This window comes from Cebidichthys violaceus, unplaced genomic scaffold, assembly GCF_023349555.1.
Source record: "Cebidichthys violaceus isolate CVI_PGR_0920_01 unplaced genomic scaffold, fCebVio1.0.p SCAF_17, whole genome shotgun sequence".
Lineage (NCBI taxonomy): Eukaryota > Metazoa > Chordata > Actinopteri > Perciformes > Stichaeidae > Cebidichthys > Cebidichthys violaceus.
In genome coordinates, this window is record NW_027176340.1 from 6,132,910 (window position 1) to 6,153,080 (window position 20,171).

The following is a 20,171-nucleotide window of genomic DNA, read 5'->3' on the forward strand; positions in this document are numbered from 1 at the left end:
AGAGAGTCGTGAACAGAACAGGAAAAAACAATCGCTTTAATTCTGGATTTAATTGAAATGATTACAAAAGACCAGGGTGTAATCCAAATAGTCGTTTATTGCAAAACATTGCCACATTTATAACAACAGGGGAAAAAGAAAAACACGAGTTAATACTATGATTCAGAGTCAGCCTGTGTTGGAATATACTGCAGGTATTTTGGGAAGTGGTCCAAGGTTATTTGGCTGACATTTCCATACCATCCCCCGTCCTGGCAAGGCAGAACAAAACAACATTAGTCCTGAAAAGCTGGGACAAACAAGCTGCGAGATAGCAAATTAACATTTTAATCCTTGCCATCCTTTCTACAGACTGACCCTAAGAACAAAATGTGCTGTTGGCTATCCTCTGTGAACCTTCAGCTGCTTCCATTTGCAGGGGACTGGGCGGCGGCCTGCAGGGTCCTCCGGGCCATCTCCAGGGCTCCTTCCCGATTCTTGTTCCCGCCAATAAAGCCTCCAGCGTGGACGAAGATGCAGGCCTTAATCCCGCTGAGCTCAGACAGCGCTTCGTCGCGAACACCGCGCCACTCTTCTAGCAGGGACAGCCTGGTACGGGAAGACAGAAGGGCATGTGAGATTACAGACGGACACTCTGTGGTCAGCTGCTCACTTCCCGTCGACACTTTGGCAAAACACTCTGTGCTGTGCATTTCTGCACAACCAGAAAATAAAGAAATAAACTATTCTGGACTGATGAACGTCAACAACACATCAATAAAAGTAAAACTAAATACAGCTGCAACAATTAGACAGTTGAGTTTGAGTTTCTTCATTTATTTATTACTCTGGTAAATGCTGATTTCCTGACCTGAGGTGAGCCGCAGTGACCCTGTCACCCAAAGCACCGCTGCAAGCTGCCCCAGCAAACAGACCAAATCAGCTCGATTCTTCTCCAGTAATGTGGAAAATCCCCGATGGGCACATTTGAGCTATGCTATGGCAACGGAGTCAACAGGCAATCTTACAGCGAAAAGATTGTCTCTGCAAGGGTTCACGGGGCTGGCCTCAACGAAAAGGTCTCTGGATGCAACGCACGGAGGCTGAAAATTCATAAAATTGTAGAGCAGCTCATTTACCACCCACTGCGTGTGGCATACACCTCTGTCTACAGCCTGGCACGCCATTTAAAACACATTAACAGCTCTCTTTTGTGAGTGCCTGTGTCATTCTTGCCTTGATGGGGTTATTATCTCCATTACTACGGTGCTTAAAAATATTGACATATTTAGCAATGATTGTGATTTTTTTTTTTCTTTCTGATTCATAACTTAATCGCTCATCTCTCGCCCATCTACTGCTTCTAAAATAAGAGACTTTAAAAGCCTGAAAAAAAGCATCAGATTTAATTTTTCAACAAGTCACGCCAACATCAGGCCCCTCTTCCTCTCCGTCACATGCTTGATGAATTATGGAACTGTACAGTCTAACTTGTCAGAAATAAAGTGACACGGTTGTCGAACACGGCAGAAATTTGAAAAGAGTTTTCTCTCCTCCTCGATTTTGAAGGGTTCATTTCTCAGACACTCTGCTTCCTTTTGCATATTTATTTCCACTGCGTATAACATCCTCTAAAAGTGTAATAGTCAGAGAGCGAGAGAGCTTCACACGTGAACCATAATGTCAAACGATCCACATGTACATGAGCGCTGAAACTCCAAGTCTACTCTCCATGCCATCACCTCAAGCCTGATCTTGTGCCTATTAAGACCTGGGGGTGGGGGGGGGTGGGAGCATGGCAAAACTCTAATCCCTGTAAAATGAAGCAACCAATCGATAGCTCCACAGTATGGCTGGAAAATGAGCTCAAGAGGAAAGGTCAACAGGGCTGGTAATGAGAGTAGGAGGGGATGACTTGTTGTTATGACAGGTCCGGAAGCTGCGATTCTCAAGATGACCGGTCTAAAAATAAGACCACAAATAGCAAATTAACTTCCCAAGACCTTTGAAATACCATACTGGAATTTAGTGGCTCAATATATACAAAAACATTACTCAGGATTTTACATACTAGAGATAAGGGTTCATTAAAACATAAAATATTAACTCTTTAGTGGTTTTACAGTTTTCCTCTCACACAGAGGTGTTCAACCCTCCTGCAGCTTGCTGACTCTTAATTCATGAACACCATCTCTACGCAAGAGATTTTACACGAAGGTACTCCTTTAAACATGGGCCAAAAACATCCCTGTGACTAAAGCAGCTGATGCACTACAGGGCTAAAGAGGGGGAGAAACGTGCACAATGTTGCTCCTTTTGAAGGGAAATCATTTCAATTTCATCAACTCTTCACTTCAATTTAAATGTTTCCACTTTTTCAAGCCAGAAACACAATGGCTTTTTATCCACCTTTAATATGTGATGTCATATAAATAAGAGAAGGTTAAGACCTTCAATTGATGAAGAAAAAAATACATATTTAATAGCGTATGTAATCATTTTATAACTATTTTGATGATACGTTTAGCTTTTGGACTATTTGTCAGACATTTGAAGACATCAACTAGGGGCTTTAGGAAAAAGTGATGGTCCTTTTGCACCATTATCTGATATTTTATTCGCCAAACAATTGATAAAAAAGGATAATAAAATAGTCAGCTGAATAACCATGAGGTGACGCTCTACAGAGGCACAACAGATAAGTGTCACAGCAGCCAGAGGGGTTTTTCCAGAAACAGAGCATTATGTTCTGTCTCAGTTCATACTGCTGTCAACCTAAAGTATTATCCTATACAGTACATCTTAGGGGAAGGACCACTTCTACTCCCGGCTCACATTTCCATAGCAATGTGATGCGGATAAAAATAGACATTTTTCCCCCCCAGGTGCAGCAGCAGGGACAAAGGTGATAACAACACCCCTTTCGCAGAGTCGGCACATGCACGCTGGGAGGAAGCAGGCCACCCAGAGAAAGAGCCATCTGGAGCTATGTTGTTTTATCCATCTCACAAGCCATCGTTCTCATGTAACTCCACACCTACCGCCATGTTTGTATTAAGTCAAATCTTTGAGGCGCTTCTCCACCATAAACACGTGCCTGTCTTTCCAATTGAAAGAGCTGCCGACTGATGAGATTGACTGCAGCAGAGTGGAAAAAAAGTCCAGCGGAGGGATGCGGTGAGGGAGGGGCAGAAGGTGTGAAAGGTGAGGCAGCGAATTAGGGGGGGGGGGGGGGGGGGGGGGGGGGGGGGGCAAATAGAATTAATGGGAAGAGAGCAAGACCGATAGGAAAATAGAAGACGATGATTATAGGACAGCGACAGAAATACTGTACAAAAGAAAGACGGTGAGAGAGGCAGAAAAGAAACACCAATGGAGAGCCAAGAGCACGGGGACCTCATGGAAAGAGACGAAAAGAGGAAGCAGAGCAGGTCACACTGGGACTGAATCAAAACACTATTCCACCCTCTTCCTGTGTCTTTGGGGAACCCACAGTGTGTCAATAATGAGACGAGTCAAACCACAATAAAAGCATAGAGGAACACATGCTGTTAGAGGTTACAACACACCTTAAGAGCATGGCGGTCAGGTGGACTAGTGGCTTAGAGACCATCTGCTGTGACAGTGAGGTCTCAAGCCTAGCATGAAGTAATCGGAGATATCACATCTGACCAAAATCACATATTTATCTCAGAGGGCTTCACAATCTGTAAATGACACCTTCAACATTTAGACCCTCGATTCAAACAACGACAATTTCACAAAAATAAAACAACTTTCAGATAAAAAAAAAAAAAAATCAGAATTACCATATTAGAGCTATAACCCTTACATCTTTTGTAAAATAAAAACACGTTTTTGGATTAAGACATTATATTTACATCTCTTCTACAAGCAGTTTTCATTGTTAGTGGCAGAGTCTGCCATTCCTGTGCAGGATTTAAACTGCACAAGGGATTTACAGGAAACAGAACATGCATGGGATGATGACTTACTTCATTTTATCTTACTGATATCAGCCAGATCTCCATTTACTGCATCAGAGCTGTATTAAGTAACTGCTAATGCAAACAGAACATTTCCTACTTCAGTGAAGCTTTTACAGTTAAAGCATTTCAGCGCATGTTTGGTATAGGTTATTACATTTCATAATGGATGCTTTTGCTCAGAGGCATTTCAAACAAAATGCCTTGAATCCAGGAAGTGGAAATGATATAGAAAATGTCACAACTGTAAACACAATTATCTTCTCTTTGACACTTTTTTAGGAAGCTGTCTTTTTATAAAAAAAACCATTACATTTACATCTATTACATCTTCTCTTGGGATTGTTTGCATTCGGCATGAATCCGTCCTCTAGATGTGGGGCTTGAGATAAACAATCCCAATCTTAAACAATCTCAATAATAGATTTTTAAAAAATGTGACAAAAAGCTGCATGATTCATGCTCCGGGGGAAATAACTAATAATGATGATGAGTGATGATGTCAGACAATACAGTCGGATTTTGTTTTTCATTTAGTTTAAAGGCCAATTTATAAATTCCTACAGAACTGACTGCCCCTGAATGACCCAGAACTAACTGAATACGAAACGTGTGCCAACTCTTTTATAATCCTTCACTTTCAATCTCTGGTGTCGGCATTTTGTTTTTTAATCTAATTTTTAAGGGGATCCTGGCAAAGATGGCAGCGTGAAACTTTTCACAGAAGCGCCACATAAAAATAACAGACATAAAAAAACAAAACGGCAAAAACTCAAAGACAACATAAAAAAAACCATAAAAGAGACATCAGGCTTAAAACAGCAAATTGCATCAAACAAAACATTTTCATTCAGTGCTCAAATGTTCCTTAATCCTGTTTTTTTAAATTGTGCATGCTTATGATATAATGTAGTTTATAATATAATGTAGTCTCTATACCTCACGCCAAGATAAGGGTCCAAAAATTATAAAAGTGCTGCCACCAAATGGTACAGGTTCTAGAAATGACGTACATAATTTGTGCGCAAGAGCGAAGGAGAGTAGAGAACACAGATGAAGAGGCAGTTCATGTAAAATGGCCTGAAACAGAAACATGTACCAATGCTCCTTTCTACGGCTGGATGAAGAAAACAAATCAACGTTCTCATACAAACTGCAATGATGCGCAGAAACCCGAACCAGACACACATCGTAAAGCAGCATGGTGCACTGAAGAATACAACATTTTCAAAGAGGACCAATTTGCATGCATATATAAAATATAATCGTAATCAATTGCTGATAGAAGTGCCAGAACAGATACAACAGCTTTTGTTTCTATAGTAGAAACTTAACTTCACCCTGAGACCCTTTTGTTGGAGAAGGCAGAAGCACAGTTTCAGCCTACTTCATGGTCACATCCTGTTGCCTACTATTTGAAAACATGATGTAATGTGAATTAAATGTATGCGAGAGAAGATTTGCCACTTAAACTGTCGATTGGTATAGTGGTGATACAGTGACATTCACTCAATCAAAGTTTTGGCTGAGGAAAGACACCAGTTGCAGAGAGCGTGAGAACTCCTCGATGCCTTGCTGTGCTCTGAGGCATGTTTGTTTTTTTCATGCTGGGTTTAATTCTCTACCAAACCCAGCATTAACATTTTTTTTTTTTTTTTTTTTTAGAAATAACCAAGCCACACGGCTGCAGGAGGGATTAAATGTACCAAATGCAAAACAAAGCACTTTACGCAGCAGTTAATATCTGGTGAAAAATCAAACTGAAAATGAGTTTTGCGGATTACAAAGATGTTAAACGCTGTAAAGCGAGCAGCTAGAAAAGACGAGTACCTCCACATAAGATACAGGATGAGCAGGGAGCAGGTTTCTTTGGCCACATTCACAGTGTATGCTGTATTCTGGGATGCAGTCAAACACCACACCAACTACAAGACTCCCGTGGGGATGCTGATGACGTTAAAAGAGCAGCGTTGTGGGTCAGAGCTCAAGAGGCTCCTCAGGTAAACAATATTCCCCTCCGGTGGTAACAAACAACAGACTTCAGAGGTGAGAACCATGTGACCAATTCACACAGAAGGTGACTGTCTTGTCATCACTGTCATTATGTACGTACAGAGCGGGAAGGCAAGAATACTAACACGATTTAATGAGCATGGGTGAGGCATCTTTCGCTTAAGTGTCAAGCTTGTGGTTTGAGGGACCTCATTATTGCTTAAAGATGCAGGAATGCTCCACAAGAACAGAAGCATTGACTGGTGCACAAGGAAAGGTAACACCATGCAGAGCAATTCACAGTCTGGAAGGCATGAAATGCATTCAAAGTTTAAAAGCATATCATGAAAGGACGGGGAACACACAAGAGTGATGGACAAGACAATAAAAGATGGTTTTGGAAATAAATAGCTTCAAATGTTGATAAAAGTAATGGCGGTAGAGTTGAAGCAGAATTCAGATTATTTAGGATGTTTGTTCCAGACATCGGATGCATATAAACTAAATGCTGCTCCACCATGTTTTACAAAGCAGACCATGCAGTCTCAGACGAAACTGAGATTTCTGGAGGATCAGATAATAATCTATTTTTCTCATAATCAATTTGGAGGGTCCTGAGGAGACAATGGTGATTACTGAAGAGACTGTAAGGCCAATGCTCCCATCTAGAGCCAGTGTTTGGCTCGTCTTTTCTGGGCTGCTGTAGAAACATGGCGGCCGGCTCCGTGAAGAGGATGTGGAAATAAACAGGCTCATTCTGAGGTAACGAAAAATGAAACGGTTCTTATTTTCAGATGATTATTAAGAAAACATATTTATCAATATCATATTCCATTTCTGCCAGTAGATCCCCCTAAATGCTACACGCTGTGCCTTTAACTAATTAGCTATAAAAAAATAAGCGTCTGTCAAAATGGCAAACCAGCATGTAGTGTATATCTGCCTGCTTGCTGTATCTGGAGCAGAGGGTGTGCTTCACATTAGGAAAAGACAAACACCTGAGTGGGAGAAAGGAATCTGGTGTCTCTGTTGAAGTGTTGAGTGCGTTTACATCCTTTCAACTCCTTGGAGAGAAATGTGAGAACAAAACGTCTGCGCTTTAACGAAAGAATCATCGCCATCCTATTTCTATCTAAGCAGGAGTTTGTCTCTCACCGGAAGACACGTCCATCCTCCGTGAGTAGCTGTCAAATGGTCGGACAAGCATGAAAGTTAAATCATACATCATGATTCGCCTCCATCACCAGAGCTCAACATATTTCAACACGTCTGAGAGACTCTGGAGCTGTGCCTGTCACCGTGTTTTGCACCACTGTTTAAAAAAGAAACCCTGTCTGGGAGAACTTCTAGTGTGCGAGTTAGCGTCACAACATCCCTGATAGTTCTGATGTTTAATTTCTGCAAAAGTAACTCGTGCAAGGTGCTCCTTGAGGTCACAAGCTGCACCTTGTGAGCCAGAAATAGTAGTTTAAATAACCTTAAAATCAAACCATAAATAGAAGCAATCGCAGCTCTCGTATTTAGAATATAAAAACAATCACCTGTTCTGGAAGGTGTTGAGCCCGGCGGGGACACACTGGACCCTCCACTGTCCATTCTGGTCGGGGTAAAGGACAAACTTGATGGGCGTCTCCACCTTGAGCTCCTTCTCCAGGGAAAACAGATGCTCCTTCCAGGGACAGCCGCCCTGGGAGAACACCACCACCTCCCCACTGGGGTCTACCTGGAAACGAGTAGAGGACCGTAAATTGTGTGTGACTAAAGTGCACGATAAAGGCAACAGTAGTTTTCTGTGTAATTTGGGATTTCTTAGAAAATAAGGACAAAGAGAAGAAAATAAGCAAACAACTGTTTGATCTTTACAGCTTCATCATTATACATAATAGTATAATAAATGTTCTAACTGCCTAAAACTAAAGACGTGTTTCTGGCTCCAGACTTTGACATAATTTCACCATTTTCCCTTCAATGTATCCAGAGCAACAAAGAGACACAGAGTAAGATGTTTGTTGGAACATCCCTATGATTTATAGATAATGGATCAATAACTATTTGGTGATTGGTATATTTGCTGTATCACTAATACATTAATACTATACATCACAATAATGCACAATAAAAAAAAAACAATACCTAACTATAATTTATCATATATTCATACAAGGAAAAAGCATGAGACCCATTGATGCTAATGAATTACGCACTATTAATTGTTTAATTGCTTGCAGTATTTCTTTAAAAATGAGGTGACAAAAGTGATGCACAATCTTGACAGCTTCAGAATTATTATTTTTTTCCCCAAGTTACAATGTTCACAAAGGACAAAATATAGAACTAAAACCAGCACCAGTCTCGTACCTGATGCCTGCCCTTAACGGCCTCCTCCACCACGGCACGAGCCGGCAGCCAGGATGACTGGTAGTACTCCACACGGTCCAGGAACTCCTCCCCAACCATCTTCAAAGCCTTTCTGAAGCCCTCCTGGTGAAAACATGTGTCCACATACATGCATCAAATACACTGTAAGAATGTGAGAGGAATATTGTATTATGATGAAAGAGTTTTTTGACAGCTGACATTTTGATGAAAAAAAAACCCCAGAATTGCTGGTGGTTCGTGATCATTCACCTTTCGTCACTACTGCACCACCTCTGAATTCCAATTCAGTTTGATGTGAAATACTTTAAGTGAGGCTGCGTGTCAGATAAACCAACCCTCGGCACACTGATCCTTGCAGCCCTGCTTCAGCAGCTTCCCGTTATATGTGCTGCACAAACCCTCGACTGAGCTCACTTCCTCATGGTCTCATGAGCAGAAACTCAAGCATGAGAGAGAGAGAAAGACGGACACAAATACGTGCTATCACACACACACACACACACACACACACACACACACACACACACACACACACACACACACACACAGGTCTAATCTGCATGCATCCGATTGTGGGAGCTGTGGTGTCCTTGAACTTTAACAGTGGAGTGTGGCAACGATAAATGAAATCCATTAGGTTTTTAATGATCGCAAAGAGCCACTGTTGAGTCGGTCTACCATCAAGTCAACTGTCAAACATTTTTCAACACAATTATTTCTCCCTTTTTGCGATCCCTCAGAGCTGTAATTGAAGGAAAGTGCGAAGACAAGAATCATAATCATGTGAACTGAAATGCGAAAAAAAACCCAAATAAGACAGCTCCTCCACTGAGACAGCCACGAAGATGGGAAAGTTAATGTATCAACATATATGCAAAGCTAGGCTGCAGGTGTCATCATGCAGAAAAACAGGTGCCGTTTCCCTGCAGGCATTCCCCTCATGACTAATGAGAGACAGGAAAGGTCTCTAAAGACGAACTATGAACACCGATTGCACTAAATCTGTTTATCACAACATTCTTAACCTATGTGTATTTGTCTTTCACTGCAGGTCTCATGCGTGTGATTATAATTACATGATGTAGATAAAAGCCCTTTTAGGTTCCTTCTGTTAAATATCAGCCATCAACTAAAGAGGTTGTTTTATTGTTGCATTTCAGTATTTTATCATGTTGGATATAAGTAGGGCTGAAACAATAAGAGGGATTCAGTGAGTAATAAACAGCTATACTTACAATAATTACTTAAAAATATACTGGTAAATCAATTAACCGTAATTTTTCAAGCAAAAAAGCCAAATATACCCAGTTCCAACCTCTCCAATGTGAGGATTTGTTGCTCTTCTTTGTCATACGCAAAAGTAACTCAAATTCTTTCTTCTTTTTTTTCCTTCAGCAATTTACACACAGTAATACCCATGAGTGTCCATGAGCCATACTGTAGAAATCTAGGCAATTATAAAACACATATTGACAAAATCCACAGAGCACCGGCTACAATAGTCACAGAACCTTCTGCTGTTTGACAGATGACATTTCTATTTCCATTTTGTGTAAGTAAAGACATTTATTGCTCAATAATCATTCAGCCTCTCAACTAAACCCAACCCCCAACACTGTAATCCTAAAAGCCAGAGGAAATAGGAAATATTTGCAGTTTTCCTGTTTCTGAAGTAATTTGGTCTTTAAATTGAAACTACAAGACACAGAGACTCTTTCCTCTTATATCACAGATACGGACCCACACACACATTAAATGTCTGTGACCTTTAGTTCTAAAGCTACATAATAAAAGTGCTGCATCAGCCCGGTCTGTGTGCTAAGTGCGAGTATACGTTCACACTCATGCAACCCCTCACCTCAGTGTCCTGACTCTTGCTGTTCCAGCGTGGGTTCAGGTGGCCGACACGTGCGCTCAGCGTGGTGGAGACAGAATAGCGGGTCTCTCCGTCACACTGTGAAATGCCGTTGTCTACAGCGTCGACCTCCTCCACAAAGTTCTCATACAGCTGCAAGGAATTGAAAGAGACACATGACAAGAGAGGTTAGGAACCTGTAATGACATGGGAATCGGCCGTTTTATGTTTATGCTAATTTTGAAAAGGAAGAATTGGCAGTGAATCCCTTTTTTTCGAGCCAGCGAAATTAAGAAAGGCAGGACTTTCAGGAGAGAGCAATGCACTGAGATTACATTATTGTGATTGAAATCCATTTGGTCACAGTGTGTGGGTACTTACTGAGGGCTAAAGTGAACGACTGGATCATTTTAACCAAAAGGAAGGCAAAGGGAGACAAATTGCAGCTTTTTACAATTCAATGGCAAAGTTGCAGAAAGAAGTGGAAGAGGAGCAGAGAAGTGGAGACATTTTTAAGGCTGAAAAGTGAACTCCTCGGTACATCGGAAGGTCAATCACCAAACAGATGACATTTCACAAGTGGAACCAAAAAAAATAGAGATTCAGTTTGTCTGAACTGGCTGAGGAAGAGACATCCTAAAATAAATAAAGCCCCAGCCGTGAGTAAAAGGATTATTTGGGGCTTAAAACAAACTGACACATCAAAAGGCCAATGATAATAGGAGTTAAAGTGCTAATATTTATGGTTGAACTAAGATTTGGCTGGCTTAATGAGCCTGGCCGTCAAAATGTTCTGTGTGCTGAGGCCTCCTGCTGGCTGTCTAAAATACATTAAACATAACTGCAGTGTCCAGTGAACTTTGCCACATCCAGTCTATGAGTTTATATTCATAATCCCCCTCTACTAACTGTCTGATGAAGGCAAGTCATAAACTAAGTAAGGGATAATGTACAGTGATGTACATTGTACAGTAATAAGGTATGATAATCCTTTATTAGGATCACAGCAGCAAAGTGGACAGTGCACACAAGGTACATGGTAAAAAACAAGAGCAGCAAGTATTATAAATAAGTGAATGACCCGCTCACGGTTACTTATTAAAGAAATCAATACTTTGAAACAAAACAGTGATCCTTATGATTTATTGTTTAAAAATGATTTTATTGTTTCCGCTAAAAGCAATTGTCCAATTACTGCGTACGGAGAACCGAACTAGGTCTATAGTAACGACCCGTTATAGGAGCGGTCTGCTGTAACGCAATAACAGACGGAATTGACCAATCAGAATAGAGTATTTAACAAAGCCGTTTAATAATCTTTAACAATAAACATTACGCATTTTCTACACAGCGACTGCATTATTTCTGTTTTTAAAATAATCACCATGTCCTTTCAGTCCATTGTAATTTATTTACCAAGCTTTTCCTCTTTACAGCTTAATAGACTTGTCTTTGTCTTCCCACTTCACCATGAAATCAACGTTTAGATTCAATTCATCAGCCGAGGCAATGTCTGATACGAGTGAGGCGAGGGAAAACATCCGTTTACGAGGAGTGTTTGCGCTGCGAATGGAAACACAATGGTTGCGGATCCACTGTCTGCTCTAAATCCATTATCTTCCTCCTCTCACCTTGTCAAAGAGCACCTCCAGCTGCCTGTCGCCCTCCTTCAGCTGCGTCAGCTGGCCCAGCAGCTGACGACCAAAGTGTAGGTAGACCAGGCCTGCAGAGCTGAGCTTGGTCACCCATGGCTTCTCTGGACACAGGCTGTGGAAGCTCTCTGCAAAGGTCCTGAAGAGAGGGAAGACATTATGTTAGCAGACAGCAACAGAAACAGCAATGGACTTTTAACGCCAAGACAACATTCTATTCACAGAGCATGAAAAAGGTCTTTGTGTAAGAACTGTCTGCAGCTTGTTCAGTATGTACGATGTTTTGAAACAGATGTTTTAGCCCATACTGTATGTAAATGGTCACTATAGAAGTGGTTTATCAGAATTAATAAGCTTATTTTAAGCTAAGCTAAATAATGGCTGGTATAACAATTACTTATTTTTTTTCAATTGATCAATTAATCATTTGTTTTTTTTAAATGCTCTGTTTTACATCATGTAAACTGAATATCTTGTTATGGACCGTTGGTCCGACAAATCAAGCAATTTGAAAACATCAGCCGGGCTTTAGGAAATCTGTTATCGATAGTTTTTTTTTCACATTTTGCTGAGCCGACGATTAATCGATTATGAAAATAACCAGAAACCTATTCCCTCCATTACAAACGTAGTAGTGGAGATGAATTACTGATGGTTGCTTTGCTTATGTAAAAAAAAAAAAAAAAAAAAAAAATCAAATAAAGTCAAAGTGTGAGCTGAAGTGAGCAACTTGTATTGCAGCCATGTGTCATAGGAGTACTCAGCAGCCGTGTCTCAAACATGTAAATGTAAGTGAAAAACTCTGCATGGTCTATCAGCAGATTACACTAAAGTCAAGGCTTGGGAGATTAAACATTAGCGTTCCGCTCATAAACACACTATTCACATATTTTCCTATAACAGGCCTCTTGAATAAAATGTCTGCTGAACATTACAAAATGCGCTGGCATCCGTCAATATTCTGCACAGCGTCGGAAAGAGAAAGTGTGCTCAGGCGTGTTTGTAAGCGTGAGCACACATGAATAGAAGCCACCGGAGGTCTCTCCGCAGCCACGTGCTGAGATGGGTGGGCTCCAGCACCCAGCCACCGCTGGTCATTTAATTCAGGCTTAATTAGGACGATTGGGCTGCAGCACAGCGGAAAACAGACCGTCAAATGAATGAGTGACATGCCAGGGAAGCAGGGGGTAATCACAGCCATTAAAGGACTAATTGGCCAAGCTGAGGCATTTCTATGCTGATTATCAGGAGATGAGCGTAAATGAGCGAGAGGGAAATGACAGAGTGAAAAGGAAACGGTTGAAAAAGAAGACCAGCTAACTAAATGAAAGTCACCAAGCTGGTGGTGAGAAGATGGCCGACCAGCATTTACCACACAGAACTAAATCAAGGTAAGTGAGTAAAGCAACACTAAGAGGTAGAAATATGTTGGCAAGAATTAACTACTTCTAAGCATTATATAAACATGCTATTGTACTACGTTTCCCATATCGCACCAGCTGCACCACTTCCTTATGCTCATCACTATGGAGACAGAATGGCTTCATTGTAAACTGTTTACTGTGGGCAAAATGACGCTTCAGAAATCCATCTCCTACTCAAGAGCATCACAACAGAAACAGTGAGTGAAGCAACTCAAGCACTTTATGAAAAGAATATCACTGGGCAGTAATTTCCCTTCACTCTGGGCCCAGGACTCCCTTAAAATGATGGGAAACTCGCCTTTCGGAAAGGACCGACACTGTATTAGAGCACAGCGTGGGCTTTAAAAGTCGACCTTTCAAAAATAAGGTCACAAAAAAGCTCTTCAACTTCAATTCACCGCTCCCGTTAGGATGACCTCGGTTGGTATGAACTTATTTCATTCAGTGAGAACATCTTAACCACCATCCAGTCTTCTCAGACTGCTGCGGTTTCCCCTCTTGTTGGGAAAGGTCGAACAGTTCTTGACCCCTTTTACTGTATCCTGCCAATCACTGAACTACATTCTTTCCCTCGTGTCTGAAAGAAATTGTTCGAACTAAAACTGTATTACATCGCTAAAAACAATTGAGAAATGTCAATCTGATTACTCATGTTGTCTTTTGGAAGAGAGATGAAGGGGCATGTTCTGATTTTAGTAAGATTTGAGAACAACTAACACATTTGTTACACAGTGCTGCGACATTAGGGATGGCATTACACATTATGCATCAGATTTTTAAGAGAATGGCAGGATTCTTTTTTTACTGTATACACATGTTGAGTTAGACTACACACAGGATGTTAATTATTGTCGCAAATGAGATGTAAGAGTATGTGTTGATCGCCAACAGAAATAGCCAACTTAGTTGAAAGACTTGTGGCCATGTTATCATGCATTATAGATCTTTGGTGAATACAGGGGAAGGGGACGTCTGCTGTGTCCACGAATCCTTCTTTGTGGAAGCAACGTCAAAACACAAAGCAGCATAAAAAAAAAAAATGCTCTCTCCTGATGCGAAATTCATAACTGCGTCATTGTTGCAAAAATACATTTCTTTGCCGAGTGGAAGCAGTGAGTGCATTTCTAGCGTGAGCAGCCACAAACGTAATCCCTGCCAGATCTAATCTGTTGTGCTTTATTGACCTTCAGTCAGTGTTTGGTCTCATGCCTCCAACTCTGACACACAATCTCTTTCCTGCTCAAGAAAAGCTTAAAACTTCAACGACAAAAAGTTGTCCATACCTGCAGTAGTTTCTTAAATTAGAATTTAAAAAAATAAAAAAAATGTCTTGAAACAGCAAACCTGGTTCTATGTAAAGGACAATTTCCTGTTTTGCGTTGGTTATCTGCAGGACTTTTTCCTGGCTGGGTGCAGTTACTTCCTGGAGTCTCTAGGAAATCACTTTGTCCGGCCAACTAATAGTAATGATGAATTTGTTTGTTTTTTTGTACAGATTTAACAAGATATATAACGTGTTAAAAGTGAGCTTTAGAGGCGGGCGGATTCATTTACCTTTGGGACAGCGCTGTTTTCCCCATTTCCAGTCCTCATTCTAAGCTAAGCTTACGATTCTAAGAATGGCATCAATCTTCTCATTTAACCTACAACAAAGCAAATAAGCGGATTTCCTAAAATGTTTCGACATTTTCGGAAAATACGCTTATTTGCTTTCTCCTCCTTTAATGCTTTAATTCCAGGCTCTTACAATTCTTACTGTGATGTATTGATGTTGCTGTCAACTTCATCTGTGCACTGTCACTGTTGTTAAATTGAAATAAGGACTCTAATTGTTCTCGCCATCTCCCTCTGCAACCTCCTCCAGCACCCGAGCCCACTTACATCCATCCCTGCCATCACAACCGTCTTGCCCCCGTCGGCGCGCGTGTGAGTGACAGCCACATCCTCCGGCGGCCCCTGACAGTGTCGTGGCAGCCTCTGTGCCTCGTGAACCAACAGCGGGGGGGCGTTCAATTGAAAGAGCGTTAATTATAACTAACCACCTGCCAGGAAGAGAGTCCCTGGCATATCTTTATCACCGTGGTCATAAGAGCCATCTCTGATTATCATCACGACATTAAGCTGACAAGACAAGTGGAATAGGCTTACTACTCGACGTGATGAGACTTTGAGTGAGAACTTAGAGTGAACTTAGAGTGAACATAGAGTGTGTTCCTTCATGATTCGAGTGATTATGGGTGCTTCAGGGATGTAGGAACAGAAGTCACAGAGAAAGAAACTCTCTCCTCTTTTGGACCCCAGACACTGTAATGGGTAGATGATTCTGCACACTTTGTTTTCTGGATAACAAAAAAATAAACAACAGGTCTGAAATCCAGCTTGATTTCCCACTGGAGTTCAGGAAGCCATGACGGGGGCGATTAGGATGAGAACATGAAGCTAGGTGGAGAAGGATCGATGTGTGCAATAGAGCCCGATACTGGATTTTTGAGGCAGAGACAGATATTAATTTTAAAAATCTGATAATTATATATAACCCATAGCCTCTTTTTCTGTGTCAACTAATTTTGTAAATACATGTTTTGGATAAGAATCCCTTCAATTTGTGAATTGAAGGGATTACCTACCTTCATGCATGTTGATTATAGGGCTGCCACAAAAGATCATATTCATTATTTATTGGTCTAAAACAAATGTTTTCAAATATTCTCAAAGCCTACGGTGACATTTTTATAATGACTGCAACTGAGGATTGTGTTTATTACCAATTGAAATGTCTGTTTTGTTTTGATCAACAGTCCAAAAGCCAAAGATATTCAGTTTGCAATAATAAAAAAACTGAGGAAAAACAGCAAATCCATACATTAGCAAATTACTTTTTGGCATTTTTGCTTGAAAATGAACTTAAACAATAAAATTAAATAAGAAAATAGTCGCCACTTAATTTTAAACTACTAACTGATTACACAACTAATTGTTTAGCGCAGATATATTTGCACTTAGCTAATATTGGTCAATTACATCTTTCATAAGAAAAAGACAATTGATTTTTTTCACAGCTGACACTATGAACTATGACAGATTAACGCAGGAAAAGCCCAGGTGTAATTAATTAGATTAATCATGGTGGCTGGCTCAATGACACGGCTTAGTGGCGCAACTAAATGGAACGAGCAATTATTAACAACATTAGCTGCCCCTGTTGAGCCGTTACAAAAAGCCCACATGAAATATTTACAGTGTTTGGGTAGTTTTTCCATCCCTGCAAAAGTAATTTGTCAGTAATAAAAATTAAAAAAATTATAATAAGCACATCTCACTCTTAGAATAATTCAGATGTATATGACAATATCTGTTTATGTAAAGAATATATTATCAAGTTCTTTGCCCAAAGGACTACATGCTATTTTAAAAGACCATAAACATTTCACAAAATTACTCTGTGAGAAACAAAGTAATTAATTTCTAAAAAGTATGAATTTAGTAAAAAAAAAAAAATTTTTAAACTGAATCATGATTCACCATATTAATATTAACCCACAATGTGATCACCAGGATAGGTGATGAACGATAATATTCCAAACACCTACATTGAAACCCAAAACGTATTGAACTTCATCTCTTAGCAGCAGCTTACTAGTCGTACCTCTGGTGATGGTCATAGCGATGCTTCTTTGGATCAAACTCTCCTCCAACGTCTACAACGATGTCGCACTCTGCCAGCTTCGTCGGGTCCCTGGTCCGAATGATCTCAGCATCCTGTGCAATGAACAGAATGCGTTTTTAGACCCGCTATCATCTGTTATCAAGCATCTGGTTAGTTTCCAGAAAGAAGTGACATCTGTATTTTATGTAGAGGCCACATTGAGGTTTTCTAAACACTTTTAATCCATTAGTCAAATGCATTTGAATGAATTCTACCAAGACCAGTTATTAAGCTATATCTACACAAGAGTGTGACCCTAATGGGATCCACTGGAGGCAGGCCTGTAGCAGGTTTTGAGCTGGAAAGGGCCACTACTACTGACTGAGAGTGCAACTCTATATTTTCGAATGGTCTTTCATACTTTTAGGATGAAGAAAGTCCTCTTTTACAAATAGATGTTATTTTGTATTGGTGAGCACGTAAAACTGTTTTGAACATGAAGAACACAACGCTGTACGATGGTTCAACCAGACAGACAACTGAAAGGGGAAAAAAGCGACAAAGAGACCTCTGAGCAACAGCTAAATAAAAATATAAATAAATAGAATAAGAAATTGGAAGCTCTGCATTAGACTGTGTACAGATTTAAATAAAAACAGGTTCTTGTTTCAGTGTTACTTTCACAGTAATGTCTATAACAAGCTGGAATTATCAGGCCTGTTGCTTTAGCAAAGTTATTCATAAAAACATCCCAATAAAAATGGAAGGCTAGCTTCAGGCTAGGAGTATTAGAATTGGATGAAGGCACGTGAGCTGAACATGGACTGATAGCTCACGGTGTGAACCTATTCCATCTAACCACTGAGGAGGCTCCGGATGGCAAATTGCTGCAATGTAAAGCGCTGACCTGCTCATCAGGAGCAACTTTAAAGCCCAATTGCACCTTTGCCGTTCAATAATGATCGAGGGTCACCGACGTTTTTCTGGACTGGAAAACGAATTTGAAATGAAATAATATGGAGAGGAAAAAATGGTTACAGCAGTATTCTCTCCTTTCATGAAACACTGTGCGGACACTGACATGCGGAAACATTAGTTTTAAATCATTTAATTATTCTTCTTTTGGGGCCAAAACAATTTTAAAATGTAATACATTTGGTGTCTGATCTTATACCGTTTTTAACTACCGTATGTTAAAATAGACATTATTGAAGAAAAGAAGAAACATCAATTATAACAGGTGATTTCATATGTCTGTCATTATGTCAATGTCTGCTTCTCACCTGCTCATGACTGAACATGAAGACCTAGAGAATAGTCAGAGATATTGCCAAACTGTTTATCATCTCTATATATTTCGGTAAAAGTGGGCTATGTTGCAAATCACTGAGCCAGACTGTTTTATGACAATATTGTATTTTCATATGTTTACGTTACATCAATAGGATGAAGCACCTTGATTGGTCATGTATTCAATTTGCCAGATTATATTGCATTTATCAACTAACTTATCAACAACATACTGTATATAGATATTATTATATGCAATTATATACATCCTGTGACAGAGGATTTTATTTGTATTTATTTTATTGATTCCTTTGGTGTTTTAAGGTTTGGTGGTGGCGCTGCAACTTGGTTTGTTGGGACAGGTATTGTGCCATTGATACATACTGGGAAATTGTATTCATGGATTAATTGGTTAATTACTTAACTGTAAATGTGGAAACATATGGATAGTGTCTTCAAGGTGTTGCCTACTTTAAGTGACCGGCCTTTTGCTGTGGCATTTTCTCATACAATGTAAACTGTGATTATATTTGAATTATTATAGGTTATGTCATCCTTCTGTGAGCACCATATATCTGTACAGCAGCTCCTCCATGTGGAGAGTTAGACAATTACACGAGATGTGTGACAGAAACATTAAATAAAAACTTCCAAAAACCAGCCAATGCAGACTGAAGAAACAGATTTAAAGAGCATCAACCTGGTTGATGCTCTTTAAATCTGTTTCGCTGCTTTGCTCTTCCTTTGAAGTAGTATCCACACAGCCTGTAACGTTACTCAAACAGCAGCAGCTATCGGAACAATACAGGCACCCATCATCTCTACACTCTTCTATCGCAGCACACTGAACCTACCTTGTACTCAGGTAGCTGCCGGAGGAAGAAGCACGCGAGAACCTCGTCACAGTGGAAGGTGCCGTTGTGAGTTCCGATCTTTATAACGGTCATGTTTTCAGTGCGGACTCTCTTCGGTTGACTTGACATGTATCGTGGTGCTGTGCGAGATACGTCCACAGAGAGTAAACCACGGCAGTTGGCTCGTGAACTTAACAGTCGAAAAACACTCGCTGTTTTGCCAAAGTTAACTTGAGATGCGATTTTTGTTAAATGAAGTGCTATCATGCGTACACGACACATTCAAACGAGACTTCACACGAGACGCGCTGGTGACGGAGGGATTTGGTAGCCGGACCGGATATGGTGCGCCTGTTTTGGGAACCGGAGAAACCCGGGAATTTGATTTGTTTGATTGTGATTGTAAATAAAATAAGTAAACCTACCCGTGATAATTGTAACATAATTGAAGTGAGCTTAAGCACAACGTGTTATCTACTAAAGAGATTTCATTGCAAAGTGGAATCATTAATTCGTTTATCAGAATGTATTTATATTCTGACGGCAGAGGGCGCCATGCGCAGTGAAACAAACCTTTCAAATCCTCATACATGTATAGTTATGGCTGTTACATATTTTAACATTTCTCTAGTACAGTATTTTAATCTTCTAATCTACGGTACAAAACTTTGAAGGCCTTGAAAAATAATTTATATCCCTTATAAATTATTACTACAAAACTAAATTAATAAAGTCCTGATATCATTTTTAAAGTTTGGCTACATATCATTTAAAAAAAATCACTAAAAATCACAAGCAACATGTTAGATTGTATTGGCTGCATTGCTAATCAAGCAAATTGGGTAACTGTCCCGGGGCCACAGACCCTCAGGGATCCAAAAAGCCCCAGGTTCACTGTGGCAACTAGTTTGATTTAAGATCTACACATTTGTATGATAATAGGTCCCATAAACTCAAAACCAGAATAGACTCTGCAATCGTACAGGCCTATGGGCAGGTCAGGCATGTTTAGCTAATCTAGAGGCCATGTGTAAAAGTCTCGTTTTAAAATTATTATTATTATTATTATTATTATTATTATTATTATTATTATTATTATTATGTTTGCCAAAAG

General features: G+C 40.1%; 1 protein-coding gene across 2 annotated transcripts; it reads right to left on the reverse strand.

Moving 5' to 3' along the window:
- Window positions 1–79: 79 nt before the first annotated feature.
- Window positions 80–19,398, reverse strand: myg1 (myg1 exonuclease). Of its 2 annotated transcripts, XM_068712345.1 has the most exons (8): window positions 19,058–19,398; window positions 16,914–17,026; window positions 11,823–11,982; window positions 10,195–10,344; window positions 8,316–8,438; window positions 7,499–7,680; window positions 358–588; window positions 80–251 (listed from the first exon to the last, which is right to left on the reverse strand). In XM_068712345.1, the coding sequence occupies exons 1-7, from the start codon at window positions 19,337–19,339 to the stop codon at window positions 399–401; spliced, it is 1,200 nt and encodes a 399-aa protein (XP_068568446.1). In that variant the 5' UTR covers window positions 19,340–19,398; the 3' UTR covers window positions 80–251; window positions 358–398. The 2 variants fall into 2 exon arrangements, with proteins under 2 accessions (XP_068568446.1, XP_068568445.1); XM_068712344.1 differs by having other exon boundaries at window positions 80–588.
- Between the last annotated feature and the right edge of the window lie 773 nt (window positions 19,399–20,171).

Bases quoted from the DNA above. Each gene is read 5' to 3' on its own strand.
- myg1 (XM_068712345.1), bottom strand. From the start codon at position 19,339: ATGTGTCGTGTACGCATGATAGCACTTCATTTAACAAAAATCGCATCT. The intron at 10,345-11,822 runs GTGAGAGGAGGA...AATTCCTTGCAG, and splicing joins TGGAGGTGCTCTTTGACAAG to CTGTATGAGAACTTTGTGGA. The intron at 589-7,498 runs GTGATTGTTTTT...TTCCCGTACCAG, and splicing joins CTCAACACCTTCCAGAACAG to GCTGTCCCTGCTAGAAGAGT.